This window comes from Pan paniscus, chromosome 4 (genome assembly GCF_029289425.2).
Source record: "Pan paniscus chromosome 4, NHGRI_mPanPan1-v2.0_pri, whole genome shotgun sequence".
NCBI classification, from domain to species: domain Eukaryota; kingdom Metazoa; phylum Chordata; class Mammalia; order Primates; family Hominidae; genus Pan; species Pan paniscus.
In genome coordinates, this window is record NC_073253.2 from 37,878,162 (window position 1) to 37,898,838 (window position 20,677).

Sequence of the window (20,677 nt, forward strand, 5' to 3'; positions counted from 1 at the left end):
AGATCCTTGCTCCTGTAAGTCTTCTGTGGAAGGAGAGGGCTCTGGTGGTGTGCTGTGGAATCCCTGGGGGAAGGGGCTTAAATAGGTGAGGTAGACACTGTCACTCCATCCAGACTGGTCATGGGATGGGTCCTACACAGATCATCTCCTTACTGATCAAGTTACTCATGATGATCATTCACATCCATCCAGTTTGCCAACCTCTGCCGCTCAACAGGAATGAGCGGAAAGCTTTTCTACCTTTATGGGGTTATGAACAGCTTCATGGCTTCAGAGAACAGTGGATCTTATTAGGTGTGAACCTTCTGTTTCATGTTCCTAAAAGCCAAATTGGTAAGGGCCTTAAGGCAGGTCCAAGGTACATGAGTAGGTTTTAAAAAAGGAAAACACAATAAATGCTTCTGCTTTCCAGTCACTCCCAGTTTTATGATAGTCTTCAGGTACTGGTATGCTTTTAATGTGAATCAGGAACATTCTTTGTTTTTTAAAACACCTTCCAACTTTGAGGTTTTCCAAGAGCTCAGTGAACAGAGAAGTAAAGGCTTTGGATTCTCTAAAATACCACCATTTATGCCAGTCTCTGTTCGTCTGCGTCTCCTTCCATATTCTTTGGGCCAAGCTTTTCTGGTCAGTACTGGCTTTTTCTCAGGGCCTTTCTTTCAAGGAGCTCAGAGTTGCTGTGGACACAGTTTATTCTCATCCCCAAGGAAAACAAGTGGCCAGTCCTTTCAGCCCTTTATCAACTCCAAGCAAATAACCACCTTACATTTGAGTGGGAGAGAAAACGCTTCGGGGCCAGAGCAGGCTCTTATGGAAATGTACTTGGATGTGCCTTATGGCATGGAAAGCAGTACTCACCTCAGCTGCCATTGGCTTGTTGATGCTGTTCACAAACTTATTCACATGTTCAAAGTGTTTTGTCATCTCTGTTGCCAAAACCATGTCAATAATAGCCTGGCGCAGCGTTCGATAATGGTTCCTAAAATAACCAGAAGACAAAGGGGCTTGTTCACAGCGTGTCTCAAATTATAACTATTCTGCCACCATTTCACTACACTCCTCACAACCTAGGAGGAAGCTGGGGCACAGAGTTAAGAAATGTGTGCAGATCACAAGAAGAGTTTACCTGCTCGTCCTCCCAGTAAGCAAGACTTGCAGATGCTATTCCATTTTCCCCAGTGATAGCTGACCCTTATGTGATTTATGAGTATTTTAAAAAAGAGAGAAGGTACCTGTCACATGGTGGACGTTTATCTGACAAGGTGATTCCCCTCTCCCTTCCCTTGAGAACATCAAAACAGTAAGGTGGCAGGAAATGGCAGGCTGGCACGGCAGCCACATAAGCTGGCCCACTGCACTCTGTGCAAACACAGGGATTCCCATTGCACAGGATGGCCACGGCCTCTTTCAATGATGGCATTGGAAGACTTTCCTGTTAATAAGTAATTCTCTGGATTGCAGCAGATAGAAATTGTAATGAATGAAGCAACAACCCTGCCCCAAATTAACCATCCAATTCTGTCGTCGTTTTCTAACTTCAAGAGCCAGAATGGCTCTTGAATAAAATTGGCTACTGGAAAGAATTTTTTCTGCAAAAGTTTAAAAACCCATCCTCGATACTGATGAAGCTGAAGCCAAAGCTGGAATAACTCATCTCCATGTTTTCCCAGTTTTCTGGAGACCAAACCAATAGGTTCACATAGACCAGCATTCCTGAGGTCCGAGTGAGCTCCATGTTCTCTGTACACTGCCCCCTTCCCAGGCATCTGTGCACCAGCCTGGCTGGTGCTGTGTGGGAAATACCCACAGCCTGACTGCAAGGTGCTGGGAGGCAAGAGGACCTGCTCACATCTAACCCACTCTCATCAGAGAATGCGGGGCTGGGGGAACCTGCCCCACCCTTCGCGCTCCCGCTCTGTGGGACCTACTCATGAGGGGGTATTTTAAGCGGCCGGAAATTGAGCTAGGGAAAAATGGGGGTGGATACATTTTCCTCGAGTTACACAAAAGACAGGATGTCCTCGTAGGAGGGTAAAAATATCTGGTGTACTTAGTAATAGTACAATCAATATTTATGTAGTGTTCTGCAGTGTATAAAACATTTTTATGAACTCACTGAAGACCAAATGAGATTTCAAAACATAAAGGCAGTCTGAAAAGTCAAATTAAGTTAAGGGCAAGGTTATTTTATCATCTGATACAGTGGGACAGCTATCATTTTCCCTTTCCCCTAAGAGGAAGCTAAGTATTTGGGAAAACCACTTAAACTTCACAAACTTGAGCACAGGAGCCCAAGCACAACAAACCTGTCAATATTCTTGAAAATGTTGCATTTGGTGTCCTTGACCGTGAGCTGGAAGGCCAGGGCGGTGTGGTGACTCTCCAGAACAGCAGTGTCATTGTAGAGCACAGCAAGCTCACTGCCTGCATTGCAGAGGAAAGAGTTGGTCCTTCCCGGGTGATCCACGTCATGGACTGTGGCAGCAATGAGGGCTGCCACCTCATCCAGCTGATCGAGGCTTCCCTGGGATATGGGGAGGCAAGGTTGAGCATTACCCACTGGATCTTGGAGACCCACATCCATCCTTGTCTGTGCGGAGGGTCGGGTCAGGGGATTTGAGATTTTCAGAACGTTTTTAGCCAGCTGAGCCTTCTGACCTAGATGTGGAGAGGCGGCCTCGGACATGCAGCATCGCTTTACTGTGCTGTCTGTTATCTGGAGGGAAACCTGAGCCACAGTTACAACAGATGCTTAATTCATTCTCCAGGGGCCATCAGCTGCAGGAAGAGGCCAAACAAGCCTTTTCAATTGCCCACTCTATGGTATTTCTGCCACAGCAGAAAGTGGCCTGTGATCACAACTATTACCAATTTGCCTAGCTCTGAAAAGATTTTGAGTGTGCTGGTAGCAAATGGCTCAGATACAACAAAACTATTCATACAATGGTGAAATGACTAGAGCTGTAGAAGAGTAAAAGAGTACCAGGTAAAAGAGGACCAAGCAGTAAAAGAAGACCAAGGGAAAGAATAACTTTGCCAGGAAAATTAAGGCTAAGGGGGTTCTTGCAAATAAGAACAAAATTCAGCTCTGGGCTAGCAGGCAGCAAAGGCAAAAAGGGAAACCCTAATTCGAAAGCTCTCATTATGTAATTAAAGAAACAAACGAGAGCATCCGGGGATACAAGTGTTTTCTGAGCCTGCAGCTTTAGGAGTTATCAGATGGGCTACTGTTATATAAGAGATGTTGTACTAGGAATTTATTATTTATTGAGTGCCTACCAGGTACCAATTATCACTGCATAGTGCCAGAGCTGCCATGATGATTTACACTGGCACAGTCTGCACAATGGAGTTTGTAATGTAGAGGGAGAGAGACAAATACATTTAAAAACACAAACGGAAGTAACTTGCTGTGAGACGTGCTAAGAAGGAAAGTACAGATGCTTTGGGAGTATAACCATGGGGCCTGGTCTAGTTTAGGGCAGCACTGTCCAATGTATTTTTTGCCATGACAGGAATGCGTTCTATTTGTGCTATCTGATAAAGTAACTCCTAGTTGCATGCAGCTACTGGACACTTGAAAGGTAGCCAGTGCAACTGACGAACTGCATTTTAAATTTTATTTAGTAGCCATGCGAGGCTGATGGCTACCATATCGGATAACATGGATCTCGAGGGTGGTCACTTCCAAGGAAGTGATTTTTCTGCTGAGCCTGAAGGAGAAGCAGGAATTGTCCAGGCAACAAGCAGCAAGAGGGCAATTCCAGGCAGAAAGAACAGCCTGCATGACGTTCCTGAAGTCAAACAAAAAAGGTCTGTTCAGGAAACGTAAGTGACATCATTGTGGCTGAAGGGATAGTGAGAGGGAAAGTGGTCCCCAAGATGTGGGGGGTGGGGAGGTCATCATTTTTGGTATTCCCAGAATTTGCTCTCCTAGGCCTGCAGGAGGAAGAGCTGCTACTCAGGTGAGGAAGGTGAACCTGTAGCTCAGCCCTGTCCTGCAACGGCACCCTGATGGCCAAGGGGCTGTACTTGCTTGTGTTGGTTTAGCAGGCTTCCCTGAAAGCTCTGTCTCCACCAGAAGGGAGTCATTTCCATTCCCAACGCTGACCCCATGGAGCTGGTGAGCAACCCTGGGGTGACCCCAATCAACACAACTAGGCTTCCTGAATAGGGACAGCAGAAGTTACTCTTCTCAGCTGTTCTCAGAGATTGATTCTGCAGTGCCCAAGGCAAGCAAGCATCATTTGGCCCATTTCACTGCTGGTCAGGAGAGGCCACGGTCACCTGCAGGCACGTTCAGCGATCTCCAAGCTCAGGACCCAGGACAGCCCCAACCTGGGCTCCACCTTCACTGACTGTACCTGAGCAGTGAGAACCCACAGGGCCCAAACTCTGGGCCTCCAGCTAGTGCCCCTGTGGTATGTTCAATCCTGCTTGGAGTCTCAGGCCTGTTTATTTTTTAATTCTTCAATGAAACAGATTCAAGTAACTGGGGTAGAAAACATAAATAGCACTAGATGAAACATGCCTTTCCTTCCAGCTAACACTGATTTAAACCATGCCCTCAGTGACTTTTACAAAGATACCAATAATGGGTCCTGCAGTTTAGGTGGGCACCAACAAGGCCTTGTCAGACCAGAAATGGCTGGGAGGTAGGGAAGGAAGACAGGCTAGCTCACCAGCAGAGGAGAGTAGCAAGGCCCTATGTCAAGGAGGAAATGTCCATGGAAGAAAACCCCACCAAACCCGCAACTAGCGAAATTCCAGTCCCGTGGAGGTGCAGTTACCTCTGCATAGTTTTTTCCCTCTTTAACCAGTAGGAGTAGATCTGGATCACACTGAGGAAAGGGTTTCATTCTAGATCTGTCTTTCAAATAGTTTCTTATTCAGGATAAATATTCATGTATGCCCAGATACTAATAAAGGAATGCTTGTTATCCTGGCTTCTCCACTTGCACTAGTTCCCTGGAATTGGGTAACATGGGGAGAAGATGGGGTCTGTCACCAACTGAAGGGGCTGTTAGCTCTGGGCATGCTAGCTCTACAGCTGGGTTGGGCATGCTTTGTCATAGTGACATTAAGAATTTTAGCCTGGCTGGAAGCAGTGGCTCACACCTGTAATCCCAGCAGTTTGGGAGGCCGAGGTGGGTGGATTATCTGAGGTCAGGAGTTCGAGATGAGCCTGACCAACATGGTGAAACCCCATCTCTACTACACATACAAAAATTAGCCTGGGCTTGGTGGCATGTGCCTGCAATCCCAGCTACTCGGGAGGCTGAGGCAGGAGAATCGCTTGAACCTGGGAGGCAGAGGTTGCAGTGAGCCAAGATCGTGCCATTGCACTCCAACCTGGGTGACAGAGTGAGACTTCATCTCAAAAAAAAAAAAAAAAAATTTAGCTTATCACAAAGAAATTAGGGGTGACAGATGACACAAGAGAAGTAAGAAAACACTTCCTGACCCTCTTTGTCAGTGCCAGCAGATCTGGTAGAAGAGGCCTCAGGAGTAAATCTTTCTGGAAGCACCTCATGATGGACCCACCACCAGTGATCACAGGCAGTAACCAAACCTCTGAGCCCAGAAACCCCTTCCAGCTCAGTTCTCCAAGCTTCCTCGCAGCTCTAAGTTTTCTGGTTCTCTGGCAGGGGCTGCCAGCATGAGAAAATGTTTTTTGATTTGTAAACATATTCTGTCCAATCTTAAACTTGTTTCTATTGCTGTCATTTGAGAAATCTAATCAGACTCCAAATACACTAGCAGAACTCACAATTTAAAGAAATATATTTTGGAGGAGGATAGTAAGATATGATCAAGTTACTAAGCATTCCCTAATTTATCAAAAATTTAATCAATGTTTTCCTAGAGTGGTTCCGCTTGAGTGAGGTTCACCTCTAACTCAAGACTGCAGAGGCTATTGATCACCTTGGTCTTGGCATTAATGAACTGGGTGCTGTTCTCAACTGGTAGCATGTGGCTTCAGCTGTGAAACATCATGTGGTATAAAAGAGGAGCATAGGCCGGGCGCAGTGGCTCACACCTGTAATCTCAGCACTTTGGGAGGCTGAGGCGGGTGGATCACAAGGTCAGGAGATTGAGACCATCCTGGCCAACATGGTGAAACCCTGTCTCTACTAAAAATACAAAAAAAAAAAAAAAAAAAAAAATCAGCTGGGCATGGTGGCCTACGCCTGTAGTCCCAGCTACTCAGGAGGCTGAGGCAGGAGAACTGTTGGAACCTGGGAGGTGGAGTTTGCAGTGAGCTGAGATCGTGCCACTGCACTCCAGCCTGGGCAACAGTGCAAGACTCCATCTCAAAAAAATTTTTAAAAAGAGGAGCATGAACCTGTAGTAGGAATCCAGGGTGTTTTTGCTCCTCAAAGAAAGGTGTTATAGAAACATAGGTTGATATCACTATTAGTTTTCTAAAAGTAGAAGACAAAATTATTCAAAAGCATCGTTCTTGGGCCACATTGTTTCCTTGCTGATGAAAGTGAATAAATATCAGGATGCTGTTGGCAAAACTGAGAAGAAAACCTTACCCACACGCCCCCCCTTCCTGTTTTCCTGCCATTTCTGCTTCTACCTGTCTCACTATAGCTCTTAAGTACCTAGGACCTTAATCCCTCAATACCTGGTTCTAAGAAAATGATCTAATGTCAGGCATTTACAGATAGATGTGAATTTCAATCCCCATATGGCACTTCTCCCAGGGGTATTTAAAATTTAAGTTTTAGTTCTAGTTGTAGCAAAAGAATGTATAAGCTTTGGTGTGCAAGTGATGGTAGCTGGGGAGGAGGAGAGATGGGGATCTCTTGCCAGCTTTAAATAGGGCTGCCCTTATGTAAAGGGCAAGGGGTTCCTAGGGCTGCCCTACAAATCAGCAGTGGTACATGACAGTATTGAACTGTAAGACTAAGGGATATGGAACTCTTTCAGAATTATGCAAAAGTCATTAATATAAAGATAGGCACGTTCACACCTACACAAAACACAAACATAAATGTATGTAAAACAGTGTAGAATGCGGAATGGCTATTATTAATATCTGGACTGTAATCTACCAATGGCCAAATCCTGATACTAAAATTTAACCTATAGATCTAGTAACCATTTGCTGTAATAATTAAGTTCTGTCCTGCAACCCAGTAACACAGCTCCTAGCTAACATTTGGAAAATGGGTTCATGATCTGCCATGCATATAAAGGAGTCTCTATGGTGATATAATTATTTTAAGTATTTGGAGGAGGGGAGGGCTGGCAGAAAGGTCCATGTCTTTACAACACCAAAGTGACTAGTCAATTCGGTAACAAAAATTTTCTTTTAAAAAAGCTGTCAACTTGGTTGCAAAATAGCTGTTTGCCTAATGTATTTACTAAGATTAAGTTCTTGGATCTCCAATCCAGGCAGGTAACTAGGTCATGATATCAAAATCCTACCTTTACTCTTTCCTTTCCAAGAAAGAAAGCGGTGGCGTGCAGGACGTCGGCAGCATGGGTGGAGTTGTGGTAGGCATTGGAAGAGTGGTAGTTGGCTTCGATCACTTGGAACCAGGCCCGAAGAGTGGTTTCAGAACAGTTTAAAAATTCACATACTCCAAACCGAGAGAAGACCTTTAAGCCCAGGTAAACCAATGGCCTGAAAAATAGGAAAACCCACCCTGGCTCATTGTATTCACTGGCCCAGAAACTGTTTTCTTTGATGATAGTGGGGCATGGAAACATTTTTCTTCTGATGATAGCTTCACACACACACGGGTTTAAAAGCATCTCCTCTAAAAATTAGGAGGTAGGATCTCTCCTTCTCACCAGTCACCTCTTTGGAACTAGATGCTTCATGGTAGTACATCCAAATTATTTCTAGATGATCTCTAAATCATAGGCCCCTCAGTGGCTCTGACAACCTAGAAATGAGCCTGGCAGTCCCTCTCCATCCCCACTTCCACATTAACCTTGCACTTTATTTATGTTCCCTAAGGAAGTGACTAAGCCTAAGGACAAAAAAACAGCTTGGATGGTCCCAAAGTCCTATCATTTAGAGTCCTGTTACTTATTTACCTTACAGGTGAGAATCTTTCATATCCAACAGACCAACACCTCTGGGAAGAAACAGCCTTCTCCTAGTATAGAAAAAGACCTTTTAGTTATCTAATCTTTCCTCTGCCTACAGGATGGATCAGAAAAAAAAAAATCTATAGTGCTCTCAATTCCATTCTGTAGGGCAGAGCTTCGACAAGTTTGAGGATTCTTAGAACTCTTGGCTCACTAGCACAAAGGAGGGAGCTGTGGATACTCAGGCAGATCCCACATCTTACTAATACTCTCCACAAAGGATCTCATTCAGGGGCCATAGTCTCTCTGCTCATTCAACACTACTCTAACATGGCATGAGAGCCAGAACCCGTGAGGTCTCTCACAGCAAAAACATGTCTCCCTCAAAGTTTCCAAATGTGAGAGTTTGAGCATGGCCATCAATCCTGCTCTGCCTTCAGCCAGAGAAGTCACATACCTTTTATGTGTAATGGCTTCCAATTCAAAGATGTTGAAGTCCCAACTCTCCTCATTATCAAGTAATTGAGAGATACAAGGGGGAACATCATTGATGGTTATTGGCATTGCAAGGTGACTGTGACTCTGGTGCACATCTGAGCAAACAGATGGGATGGGGGAGGCTGGTTAATTGTGGAATCTTGAGTGCCCGGGTGTCTGTCATCATCTTCATAGTTACTACTAGAAAAAAAGTCTTGTACCTGATTTTTCTGTTATTGAACTTCAAGACCCTCAAATAGAAAAATAATTCACTTTAACTCTGTTTAAATGTATAGAGATTTGCAATTCTTACTCTAACTGTGCTCAGAGAAGTAATTTTAATTAGGAGACTAGTTTTAAATGTAGACCATATTGATGCTTAAACTCAAATGGGACTAGCTGGAAGTAACACCTCCCAGAACAATAATCACAACAGCAGGGACAGCACAGGCTGGAGACAGGTTACACTAACAAGTAAATAGATGAAAACTTACTCTTAGTAAACACATACTCATTTCCTGACAGTCTTCTCAAGCCGTCCTGGAATAAAGGAAGAGCCTGTTAGAAGCATGCTTTATATCTGTTATCATTCTCTCTTTTTTTTTTTATTAGTGAAAGAGATTTGAATCCTGAATAACCCAACCAATCTGGAAGTCTAAGTTGAAGCAAAGCTCAGAGTTAAATCAGAACAGTTATAAGACAGATGATACTCTCCCTTCTGTAACTATTAGCCCCAGAACGTGGAGAACTGGGATAGAGTGGATGTGACTGTGTCAGGACTCACAGTGAGCTGTGGGTTGGCTCTGTTCTGAGGCCATCTTCCTCTCCTGGCATTTTCAAGCTAGACAGGTGAAATCACAGGAGTGACCTTGCTTCAGATCTTGACGGGATCCCCCTCACCCTCAGAGGGACTGTGTTAATTGTGTTTTTGACTTACATTTTGAAGAGTTGAAGCCATCAGCCATATTTAGGGTATTACCTTCTAATATAAAGTTTTAAAAAGATTGAGCTATTTTTTGACTAATATCCCAACTAATTTTTCCCCAACTGTATTTTATGTTTTGAAACATGAGCATTGCTGCTTGCCTTTTAAAGAAGAGTTTCTGGGCTTGAGGTCCTTGGAGATGCAGCGTTAAGAGAGTGGACGAAATTCCAATGCTTGGCCATCTCCTGGCTCTTGAACTAGTCCCCAAGTGTTCCTGAATCTCAGTTTCCTTCCCTCCACCTTCGATCTCTGAGTACCTCAATTATCTAGATCTTTGCTTAAAAGTCATTTAGAAATGCAGACCAACATGGCACATGTATACATATGTAACAAACCTGCACGTTGTGCACATGTACCCTAAAACTTAAAGTATAATAATAATAAAATTAAATTTAAAAAAAAAGAAATGCTTATTTGTCATTCCCAGACGATGTGTGCTAAGGTTTAAAGTAGTATTAATTAACGAAGGACTCCCCTGAAGTTACATGTTGGATCTTTAGGCCAAGAGCTTAATTTTTAAAATTGAGTAAATACAGAAGTAACAATAGCCACAATTGTCCTGCCTCTCACGTGTGTATGGCAAGAGATTCTTGGTTTTCCTTGCTCTTCTCTCGCTCCGCTTCCCCAAAACCACGTAAAATTGAGGTGGAATCACTCACTGGTTCCTCACAGCATTCTCTGGAGAGGAAACCCACGATGGTATGGCAGTGAGGTAGGAGAAGGGACTCGGACATGGGGCCAAATTGAGGACTAGGTAGAACAGGGCAGAAGCACCTCCCCATAAGCTATGCCCACCAGCATGCCACGGCAGTTTACCGTTGCCATGGCAACACCCAGACCTTTCCACCCTTTCCATGGCAACAACCCAGAAGTTACCACCCTCATTCTAGAAATATCTGCAAAAACTGCCCCTTCATTTGCATGTAATGAAAAGTAGGTATAAAGATGAGTGCAGCGCTGCCTCTGAGCTGCTACCAGGGGCACACTGCCCATGGGGTAGCCCCGCTCTGCAAGCAGTGGCAGTACAACTGCTGCTTCAACAGAAGTTGCTGTTTAACACCACCAGCTTGCCCTTGAATTATTTCCTGGGTGAGGCCAAGAACCCTCCCGGGTTGAGCCCCAGTTTGCGGACTTGCCTGTCCTGCATCAGCAGCAGGGGAGGGAGGGAACACGGCTTGCTCCCAGAACCAGACCCCTCCCACTGCAGCTCTGCGGTGGCCACCTTCTTGCAGAGCCCTTGGCAGTGCTGCCTAGAAGCTGAGGTCTGCACTGCATTAGATGGAGTTAACAGGCCAGCCCAGGGGCAAGAAAGAAACAAGGAGGCCCTCAAGTTCCAGGTGGAGAATGGAGGGGAAAGCCAGTCAACATTCAGCATTTGGCTGCAGGGCTGGACAGAAACCTTCAAACTCAAACTCATACACGACTTCTGGACTTTTTTTCTAAAGAATTCCAGCTTCAGACTCTGATGGGGAACTCAAATAAATAATTTGAATTTTTTTCCTTTTCTTTACTTGCTGATAGATAATTATGAAAGCCAAATAGATCACAGCAAAACACCAGAATAGGTTGAGTCCCTAGAAACCAGCTACTCTTGGTGGTGTAAATGGTTCTTTTTGGAATGTGGCAGTGAGAGGTTCCTTCTCCCCTTCCCCTCCCTGAGCCAGAACAGCCCCAGTCTGCTTTTACCTTATAAATGGAACTTCTATACAAACTTTAAATAAAGGATTCTATAGTTAAGATTAAATGCTATAGTCTAACAATAAACCCTTTCATTACATGAGGAATCTGAGGTCCATGGAAATGAAATCCATTACTATACCAGATCAAGGGAAAGCAGGAAAAATCAAGAGCCTGCAAAGCCCCATCTTGCACATTGAGCCCTCCATCAGTTGCCCAATGACTCCCTGCAGTCATAGGAATTCTGAAACACTGTCCCCATGGCTATGGTAGGCCAGCCTCGTGGAAAGACAAATGCAAGAGTCACTCAAATACCACTGCACATGTTATACACAAATTCCGACACAGTTGCTTCTGGTTATGCTAACGTTAGTCTATATAACAGGTACTTCTGCAACCACAGGTAACAGTTTCCACATCAGCTGCACTCTAGAGTCCCCGGATACCTCTCTTGCTTTTCAGGTTTTGCCTCATCACTCACAGTCATCAGGCCTCCAACAAGATCACTGGTGTGGGGATCTTCATCTTTGGTACCCAGCTGAGGGGAGTACAGTTCTGTGGTCCGTAAAATCTCTAGAACTCTGTCCAAGGCTTCCGCTACTGTGACTGGGCTGTTTTCTTGGGCTGCATTGATTATATTTATAACCTAAGGGAGTGAAGAAAGAATACATCTGAGGATAATAGGGTTCTACTTCCCAAAAGTCATATATATGCTCAGAATCCAAAAGAAATCAGTGGGTAACCATCTCTTATTCAAAATGACCAGTGCTTTCACGGCACCGCCCTTCTTCCTGAAGCATGCTTTTCTCCCTGCGGGCTGCTGGTGAATGTTCTCCTGTCTCAGTGAGTAGGCTTCCTCAGGCTCCCTTGCAGATTCACCTCCCCTGGCCCTCCTCTACAGATTGGAGTTGCTCAGAGATCTGTTCTGGGCCCCTCTCTCACTCTCTCGCTTCCAGAAATGATATTTTGTCTCCACGACTTTGGACACCTATAGCTAGGGACTTTCGATATACCTCCCAGCCCTCAACTTCCTTTGACCTCCAGGCTTGTACATTCAATTCCCTACCTGACATACCTACTGGAATATCTCACAGGTCTAACACTAAACTGCAGTCTTGTTCCCCTCTCCCCATAGAAATCACATAAACACACACAACAAAAAAATCAAAGACAAAAGCTGTTCACCTTCTGTGGTTTCTACACTGCAAAAGAAAGCACTTCTATCTCATGTCATTTTCTATCAAGAAAGCACTTCATGCTCACACCAAAAACCTGGGAGGGCCATGCCTGACATAATACTTTTCCTCATTCCTCTCCCTACCCTGGCAATATAATTCATCACCAAGTCCTATTGGTCTGCCTCAAAATATTTCTTGATCTACTCATTTCTCTCCACCTCCACAGCTATAATTCTAGCTCAGCTACTTCTAGAATAGCCCCCTAACTGACCTGTTCTCTTGCCACCTCCAATCCATTCTCTGCACAGAAGCTGGGTGTTCTTTTCAACAAACATATCTGGTCACATCACCCACCCCACACCTGAAACTCTTCAGTGGTTTCCAGTGCACATAAACTAAGATACAAACTCCTAACTATGTCCCTGCTGTCCAGAATGAGCTGAGCCCTGTACAACCTACATCCTCCTCCTCTCTCACCTGCTTACCAAGCTCCGGCCACTCCGACTTTCTTTCAGCTCCTTAAATGTTCCAGTCCCTCTTCGCCCATCGCAATGCTTTTTCCCTGGCTGTTCCTGCTACCTGGAGTCTTCTCTTCCTTCTTCTCCTGAGTAACATCTTATGCTTCAAGACTTCCTTCAAACATGACTGAGTTTCCCTGACCACCCCTCTCTTCCAACCTACTTAAGGGCCCTACTCTAATTTTCTCTCACAGAACCCTGTTGTTTTCCTTCACTGCCCTGATTGTGACTTAGGATGAGGTGTTTATTTGCTATGTGTTTATTTGCCTGTTATTTGCTTCTTCCACTAGACCGAGGCTCCATGATGTCAGTGTGATGTATTTTCAGAGCACGGCCCTATGTGAGGGCCCCTGACTGCAGAGTGCAGGCAGCAGCCGCCACTCACCTTTGTGATGGGAGCCTCGATGGTCATGGAGTGGATCCTCGCCATGGACGGATAGCGACGATTCTGCAGGCTTGGTGCTGGAGAGAAGGCAAGAAAGCTGTGTCCAGTTCCGGTGGCTCAGTGTGGCTAAGTGCAGCAAAGGAGTCCCTTCATGGACCAGGGCCCACATCTCACAGGACCACCCTCCCACCTAAAAAGCGATGAATTCACCCATCTCTTCTGCCAAGGCTGGTAGCCCAACCGCTGCTTGCCTGAGTCTGGAAAGGCGATCTGGCCTGGAACTTTGGAGGCAGGAGGGCTTGGTGAGCCCCAAGTCCACAAGGGGAATTTCAGAGAAGGTTGATGAGGTCCAAAAAGGCCTCATTCCAACAGCTTAATGACTCCCACACGGCTCACTTTCCCCCAAGTCACCCAAACCCAACTTTTGCAGTTCCATGACTTTCAGTCCTAAGCTGCTGGCCGTGTAGCCAGATGACTGTGCAGCCAGCTTGAGAGGGGAGGCAGTTCATGGTTAGGGTCAGGGCAGAGGATTGAGCCCATTCTCAGTCTGAATTAGGGCCAGTCACTCCGCCTGCCCATGCCTTTAGGCTCTTAACTCCCAGAAACCCATGGAAGTTCTAGTTCAAATCTACAGAAGCTTTCATTTTTTAAAAAATCTTTTATTTTTCTACATAGTTAATGTTTATACTTGGTTTAAGATGCCAAGGGTAGAAGCTTGACTTGAAAAGCACTGTTCTCATCAGATCTTCCTACCACCCCCTCTGAGGCAGGCAGGAGGGGGAGTCCCATTTCATGGATGGGATCACTGAACCCACCCCACATCAGAGCCTGCCTCCTGCTCAGCCACCTCTGGGGTCCCCCCGCTGCTAGTGCAGCAGCCATTGCAGACCTGCATGCTCTTCAGCCTCCACTGTGCCCGTACTGGAAAGAAGACAGTCCCCTTCAAGTTCTGCTCCAAAAACAGTGAATCCAGTTCAAATTCCCTCATCCCTTATCCTCTCAGACTAAAATATTCTATCTATCCGCTCAATCCATCTCAAAAATCTCTCGATTCATATTCTCTTTATATTATTGGTTTCTGTCCCTCACATGCCCTGTGAATTATCATCTTGTCTCTAGCATCTTTGGTCCTTGCTATGTCAGCCACTTTTAAAATTTTTTTTATTTTTATTTTTATTTTGAGATGGAGTTTCGCTCTTGTTGCCCAGGCTGGAGGCACGATCTAGCTCACCACAACCTCCGCCTCCTGGGTTCAAGCGAATCCCATGCCTCAGCCTCCTGAGTAGCTGGGATTAAGGCGTGCGTCATCACACCCAGCTAATTTTGTATTTTTAGTAGAGAGGGGGTTTCACCATGTTGATCAGGCTGGCCTCGAACTCCTGACCTCAGGTGATCCGCCTGCCTCAGCCTCCCAAACTGCTGGGATTATAGGCATGAGCCACCGCACCTGGCCTATGTCAGCCACTTTCATACTCAGTCTTCCTACTGTGTACAGAAGGACTGGAAAGTCCCTCCCTTGTCCTTTCTGTTGACTCTCTTAAGTTACCAGCCTCATCTCTCTTTTCTATCACAGGCACTAACCATCCCCTCCTCACACCCCAGAACGTGTCCTCCCATTTGCCAAATAAAAATCAAATGAGCGAGTGAAATCTACTAGTCTGTTGTCTGCTCTCAAGCTCTGATATCCACAGCATCTAACACTGCTGGCCACCGCCTTTCTCAATCCCCTCTTGTTCTTGGTTCATGTGACACTGCACTCTCATGGTCACCCCCAGCTCTTCTGTCCTCTTTACTGGCCCTATTTCCACTGCCCACCCGCTGGCTGAGACTATGCCTTCAGGCTCAGGCTTGGACCCTCTGTCCTTTCACTACATGCACATCACACACCCCTTAGAGATGTTCTTCTGCTCCTGGCTTCACCTGTCACCACTAGGACTGCCAAGTCCACATCTATAGCCCCGAGTACCAGGGTTGCAGGTTAGCTTCCTAGCCATCTCCATTAAAATAAGATTCATCATCTTCTCCTTAACCCCCAACCTAGCAAAACCTGGAGACGTTTCCATTTCTGTATATATGACTTAAAATTTCCCAGACACCGAGGAATGAAATGTCAGAATCGTCTTTGATTTTTCCATCTGCCTGCAAATCCAGTTGTTTACTTAGATCTGGCTGATGGAACTCAAAAAATGTTTTGCTAAATCCTGCCTTGCAGGGCAGAAACATTTTGCTAAATTCTGCCTCACGATTTCTCTGTGACATTTTATTAAGAAGTGAGTGCATATAGCTGGTACACTGAAAACTAGGTTTGTGTTGGGAGTTGGGAAGCCAGGACTGGCTGCCTCTCTGCCTCTAGCACCCAAGAGTGACCTTGTTCAGCTACTAAAACTCTGAGTTGCTTGGGTGGTTATGGCTCAACATGCTTCAAGCCATCAAGGAACAAGCATGGAGTCCCTCCAAAGAGAGGACAAAGACTACAGCATAAGATTTTTAAAAATAATTAAAATAATTAAAACCCCTAAAACCTTTGAGCTTATTGAAAAATAAGTCGGTGTTGTTGAACTCTTACTCTTTGGAGTTTATACGCTGATGAATTTTTTTAACATATTCTTCCATCATTTTCTACATTTTAAAAAGGTCAAAGGAATCTGAAAAACATCTTACCATCACTGCCTCGAGATGATATCGATTTCACGTCAATGGACTCTTTCCTCCTGTTCTTATATCTGAATGAATGAGGCTCTAAGGATTTCAGATTAGAAAGGGAAGGTGATCAGTTTTCCGTGTATTCACAGAAGAGATTCAAACATGTTTTTTCTTTATTCTCTAAAGAAAACAAGGTAACTTTTTAAGCACTATAAAATAATTTTAAGAAACAGTCAACCACTTTCTTTTCAAATCATGAAAGACAAAAATTATAGTCTTATTAGTTAAATGATGGTTTTTTAAGATAATGCCATGTTATATCATAGTAATATAGCTTAGTATCAAGGGTTATTTAGTTACATGAATGTAATTTTGAAAATAAACATTAGGCCGGGCGCAGGGCCTCACACCTGTAATCCCAGCACTTTGGGAGGCTGAGGCAGGCGGGTGGATCACCTGAGGTCAGGTGTTCGAGACCAGCCTGACCAACATGGAGAAACCCTGTCTCTACTAAAAAAATACATAAAATTAGGCTGGGCACAGTGGCTCATGCCTATAAGTCCAGCACTTTGGGAGGCTGAGACGGGCAGATCACGAAGTCAGGAGTTCGAGACCACCCTGACCAACATGGTGAAACCCCATCTCTACTAAAAACACAAAAATTAGCCGGGCATGGTTGAGCATGCCTGTAATCCCAGCTACCCAGGAGGCTGAGGCAGGAGACTCGCTTGAACCCAGCAGGCAGAGGTTGCATGCAATGAGCCAAGATCGTGCCACTGCACTCCAGCCTGGGTGACAGAGCGAGACTGTCTCAAAAAAACAAACAAAAAATTAGCCAGGCATGGCGGTGCATGCCTGTAATCCCAGCTACTTGGGAGGCTGAGGCAGGAGGATCGCTTGAACCTGGGAGGCAGAGGTTGCAGTGAGCTGAGATTGTGCCATTGCACAATCCAGCCTGGGCAAAAAGAGTGAAACTCTGTCTCCAAAAAAAAAAAAGAATTTAAGAAAATAAACATTAAAACTTGAGGGACATTCTCGGGGGAACTATTGAACTAGTAAAGGTGGAACTATTATAAAGTTAATCTGAACACCATAGCTATAGCACCTTATCTTAAATAATCTAGCTTAAAATTTATTATACTATCTCTTTTCCTAGTTTTTATCTTCCTTAGTAATTTTCCTATCATGCATAAAAGTTTCAATATATATTTTTAAAATTATCTATAAATAATAGTACTTTAAATCTTTACTTGAAAGACAATATATTCAACTGGATAGGGAAGGCTTTTAAATGGGGATATTTGAGGAAATATAATACTAATGAAACTTATAGATATTTAAATTACGAAATTAATTCAGACGAATTTTGGCACCTCTGAAAAGTCAGACCTCTAGATGGGCTTCTAGATTCTCTTTAAGGATGGATTTCATCAAATGATGCATATTGCTGATCACAGGAAAGGAAGAAAACAGTTTTAGATTCCCCCAACATTTCAATAACTAAACTCTCACCCTTGTCCCTATTTTCCAGGGTGGTGGGGGCAGGCAAACATTTAAAGAATTTTGGCCTAAATCTTTGCAGACTTGAATTTAACACTGAAAACGCACGGTCATGTTAATGTAAAAACTAACAAAAAGCATATGCCACCAGTGAGCGCCGAGATATAAAAAATGACAAGGCAGCAGTGTTGGCTTCAGAAACACACATTTTCAGCGCATTTGCTTCTGTGAGAGTAACTCATAAGCGAGTAGAGAAATTTAACCATAACACAGATTACTCCTCACTAGGCTAAGAGAGGAGGCAGACATGCAAATTTCAGCAGGAAGAATGCGCTTCTCAGATGCCAATAAATGATCATATTCCAAGAATAAAAAAAAGATGCAATAACACTTCTTTAAGAATTGCCTAGTGACAGCAGGTGCAAGAAGCCTAGTAGTTAAGGAAACCAGGTCCAGAGCCAAATCGTCAAGATTCAAATTTCTGCTGTGCCACTCAGCAGCTGTGTAATCTTGGGAATGTTACTTAACTTCTCTGGGTCTCATTATCCTTGTCTATGAAGTGGGGGTAATGATAGCATCTCATTTATAGGCTGTTTTGAGAAATAAGTGAGTTAATATATGCATATCATTTAGAACAGTGTCTGCCACATAGTGAGCATGTAGTACATGGGGGCTATTAATTACATCTGTTCATTTGCATATATGTCTTTAGACACATGTGATCATGTTACATTGTTCTACTACTTACTGTTTTCACTTTATAATGTCTTAGACACTTTTCTAGACCACCTTCTTAACCATTTACTTTAGTGTCCTAAGAACCTGATTCAACTAAAAAAATTATTAAATCAAAAATTAAAACAATTATTTTTATACAACATGAAGTGAAGGTGGAACTATTATAAAGTTAATCTGAACACCATAGCTATAGCACCTTATCTTAAATAATCTAACTTAAAATATTTATTATACTATCTCTTTTCCTAATTTTTATCTTCCAAATTCTACCTTAGTAGTTTACCTATCCTTGCATATAAGTTTCTATATATATATATTTTTACAATTATCTATAAATAATAGTACTTTAAGTGATATTGTTGGGATCATGGCATTTCTGAAACCCTGAGAAACGAAACTAATACTGCTCACTTGTGAGACACTTGGTTTAGCCTATTCAGGGACTTCATAATCATATACAGTCCTAGCATTTATTTGTTTACCAAGTAATAAGTTAAATCTAACTTAAAGATTTAAGATTAAATTCAAGATTCAAGAACCAAGAATTCCTCAAAATGTAGTTTCTAAACAAAACTAAAAGTAGAGAGGTTAGCTTCAAGGCTGTGGCCCAGGCTAGCTGGTTGAATTTTAAGTCGTTCATTAGAAATTATTCAAAGATGGATGATGTTCATTCTTCCCCATTTTATCTCAGTTAAAATTAAGAGAATCTATAGCAATAGAAGTGATTAAAAGTTTAGAGAAATTATTCTTCAATAAAGGCTAAAGTAAGGCCACATAATTAAAGAATTCATTGTCATTCTTTCAACAGATGTTCATATGAATTAGAAACTTAAGCCAGAGAAAGGATAAAGGACATTTAAACAGCTGTACTCTGTGGCAAAAAGGAATATGTGCCACCAATTGGAAAAAAAAATAGCTCCACTTACTGAGTGCCTACTTTGTGACAGGCATTGTGCTATGTACTTTAAATAATTGTCTCATTCAATCATTACAACAATTCTCAAAACTACATAGGGCTATCCCCATTTTACTGATAAGAAATTTAAGCATGGAGAGATTTTGTAGGTAGCCCAAGATCAAAAAGAGAATAAATGGTGGAAACTGTACTTTCAAGATGGAATGGTTTCAATTTACCAATATTTGCTGAGTATTTGCAAAGTGTCTATTATGTACAAGGCAATGCTGGGCATTGCAAAGGACACGAAAATGCTTAGAACAATTTGTGGCACCCAGAAGCTCCCAAGTTAGTTAAAATAATACCCCTGCTCAGGTGTTACAAGAAATTAACTAAAATGTATGTGCGTGAGTGAGGGAGAGAGAGAAAATGCACCTGTGTGTGAAGTGTCATTATGTTATCCCAGCCTGTTCATGTCTAGAAAGTTTTCAGAAAGGGGGAAGGAAGGTACCAGTTAAATGCCAGTTACTGCTAAGCATTATACATTTCCTTCTTTAATCCTCATTAACAATGAGATGGGCTTTTGTTAATTCATTTTACAAATGAAAAAATTTGAAGCTTAGAAAGAGCAAATGACATCTTTCTAAGTATGCTAGATATGATCCACCTCACCAAGAAGAGAGACTAAACACTTAGCCTAGGGTCTGACATTATGCATTAGTGGCTGGGAAAGCCACCAACAGGGCAAAGAATGTTACAATTCTTGCAGGAACAAAAATCTTAACTTCTTGGTAGCAGACTGATTTTTTTTCCCTCTAATGGTCAGAGAATTCCAGACCTTTCCACTTGTAGAAGTCATCAGGTCCAGCTCCTCTTTTTATGGAGGAAGCCAAGAACCAAGCAGAGTCTTGCCCAACATATGAAATGAGCGAGTAGGAAACTGAAATAGGAACTTGGTGCTTCTGCCTCCCAGGCCAGGACCTAGCCACATTTTCCAACTGTACAGTCACCAATTCGTGCAAAGAAAAGGGAGACTGGACACGGTTGAGCAACTACCATATTGTCACCTGTGTCATATTCAACCAGTGTCTCCCCTAGACTTTCGGCCCACTCTCTTGGGTTTATCTGTCCTACATGGTATCTCGCCAAGAAAAGAAAAACAAGATGGGGAGGGCGTTCAGTATGATAAGGTTGCCATAAAGGAAGATTCAAGGACATTTTAAGGGATTTCTGCTTTTCTTCTGGCTTGCCAACCTTGTGATATGAGCACGTGGATTTTAGCACTCCACATTCTGGGGCAGTAGATGTCAACTTAGACTTCTTCAGAGAAATGTATACATTTAAACCCACAGCTGCCTCCTAAGTATGTTAGAGTTCAATTGAAGTATTCTCACCTGTCTGAGAATTGTCTCCTGAATCACGATGAATCTTGTGAATCTAAAGTTGTTCAAAAGTTTGATAAAACAAGAGAAAGATTTTAAATATGCCATTTGCTATATTTCTCATCAAACAATTTAGTTAAAAAGCTCTGAAGACTTGAAGAAAGCAAGAAGCTGCACATATAATATGAACAGATGAAAGACATACACCAAGTAGTACTACTCCAAAGGCTCTGTTACTTTCAGACAC

At 43.3% G+C, this 20,677-nt stretch overlaps 1 protein-coding gene across 11 annotated transcripts in view; it reads right to left on the reverse strand.

The window, feature by feature from the left end:
• PDE8B (phosphodiesterase 8B) overlaps positions 1 to 20,677 on the reverse strand; it is a 253,777-nt gene that overhangs the window by 13,958 nt on the left and 219,142 nt on the right. For all 11 annotated transcript variants that reach the window (XM_034959921.3, XM_057302282.2, XM_034959920.4 and 8 more), the window contains 9 exons: positions 20,443 to 20,485; positions 15,934 to 16,011; positions 13,273 to 13,349; positions 11,673 to 11,837; positions 9,024 to 9,069; positions 8,510 to 8,645; positions 7,441 to 7,639; positions 2,307 to 2,524; positions 859 to 979 (listed from right to left, as the gene is read on the reverse strand). In XM_034959921.3, coding sequence (XP_034815812.1) covers positions 859 to 979; positions 2,307 to 2,524; positions 7,441 to 7,639; positions 8,510 to 8,645; positions 9,024 to 9,069; positions 11,673 to 11,837; positions 13,273 to 13,349; positions 15,934 to 16,011; positions 20,443 to 20,485 — 1,083 coding nt within the window. The remainder of the gene's footprint in view (positions 1 to 858; positions 980 to 2,306; positions 2,525 to 7,440; positions 7,640 to 8,509; positions 8,646 to 9,023; positions 9,070 to 11,672; positions 11,838 to 13,272; positions 13,350 to 15,933; positions 16,012 to 20,442; positions 20,486 to 20,677) is intronic.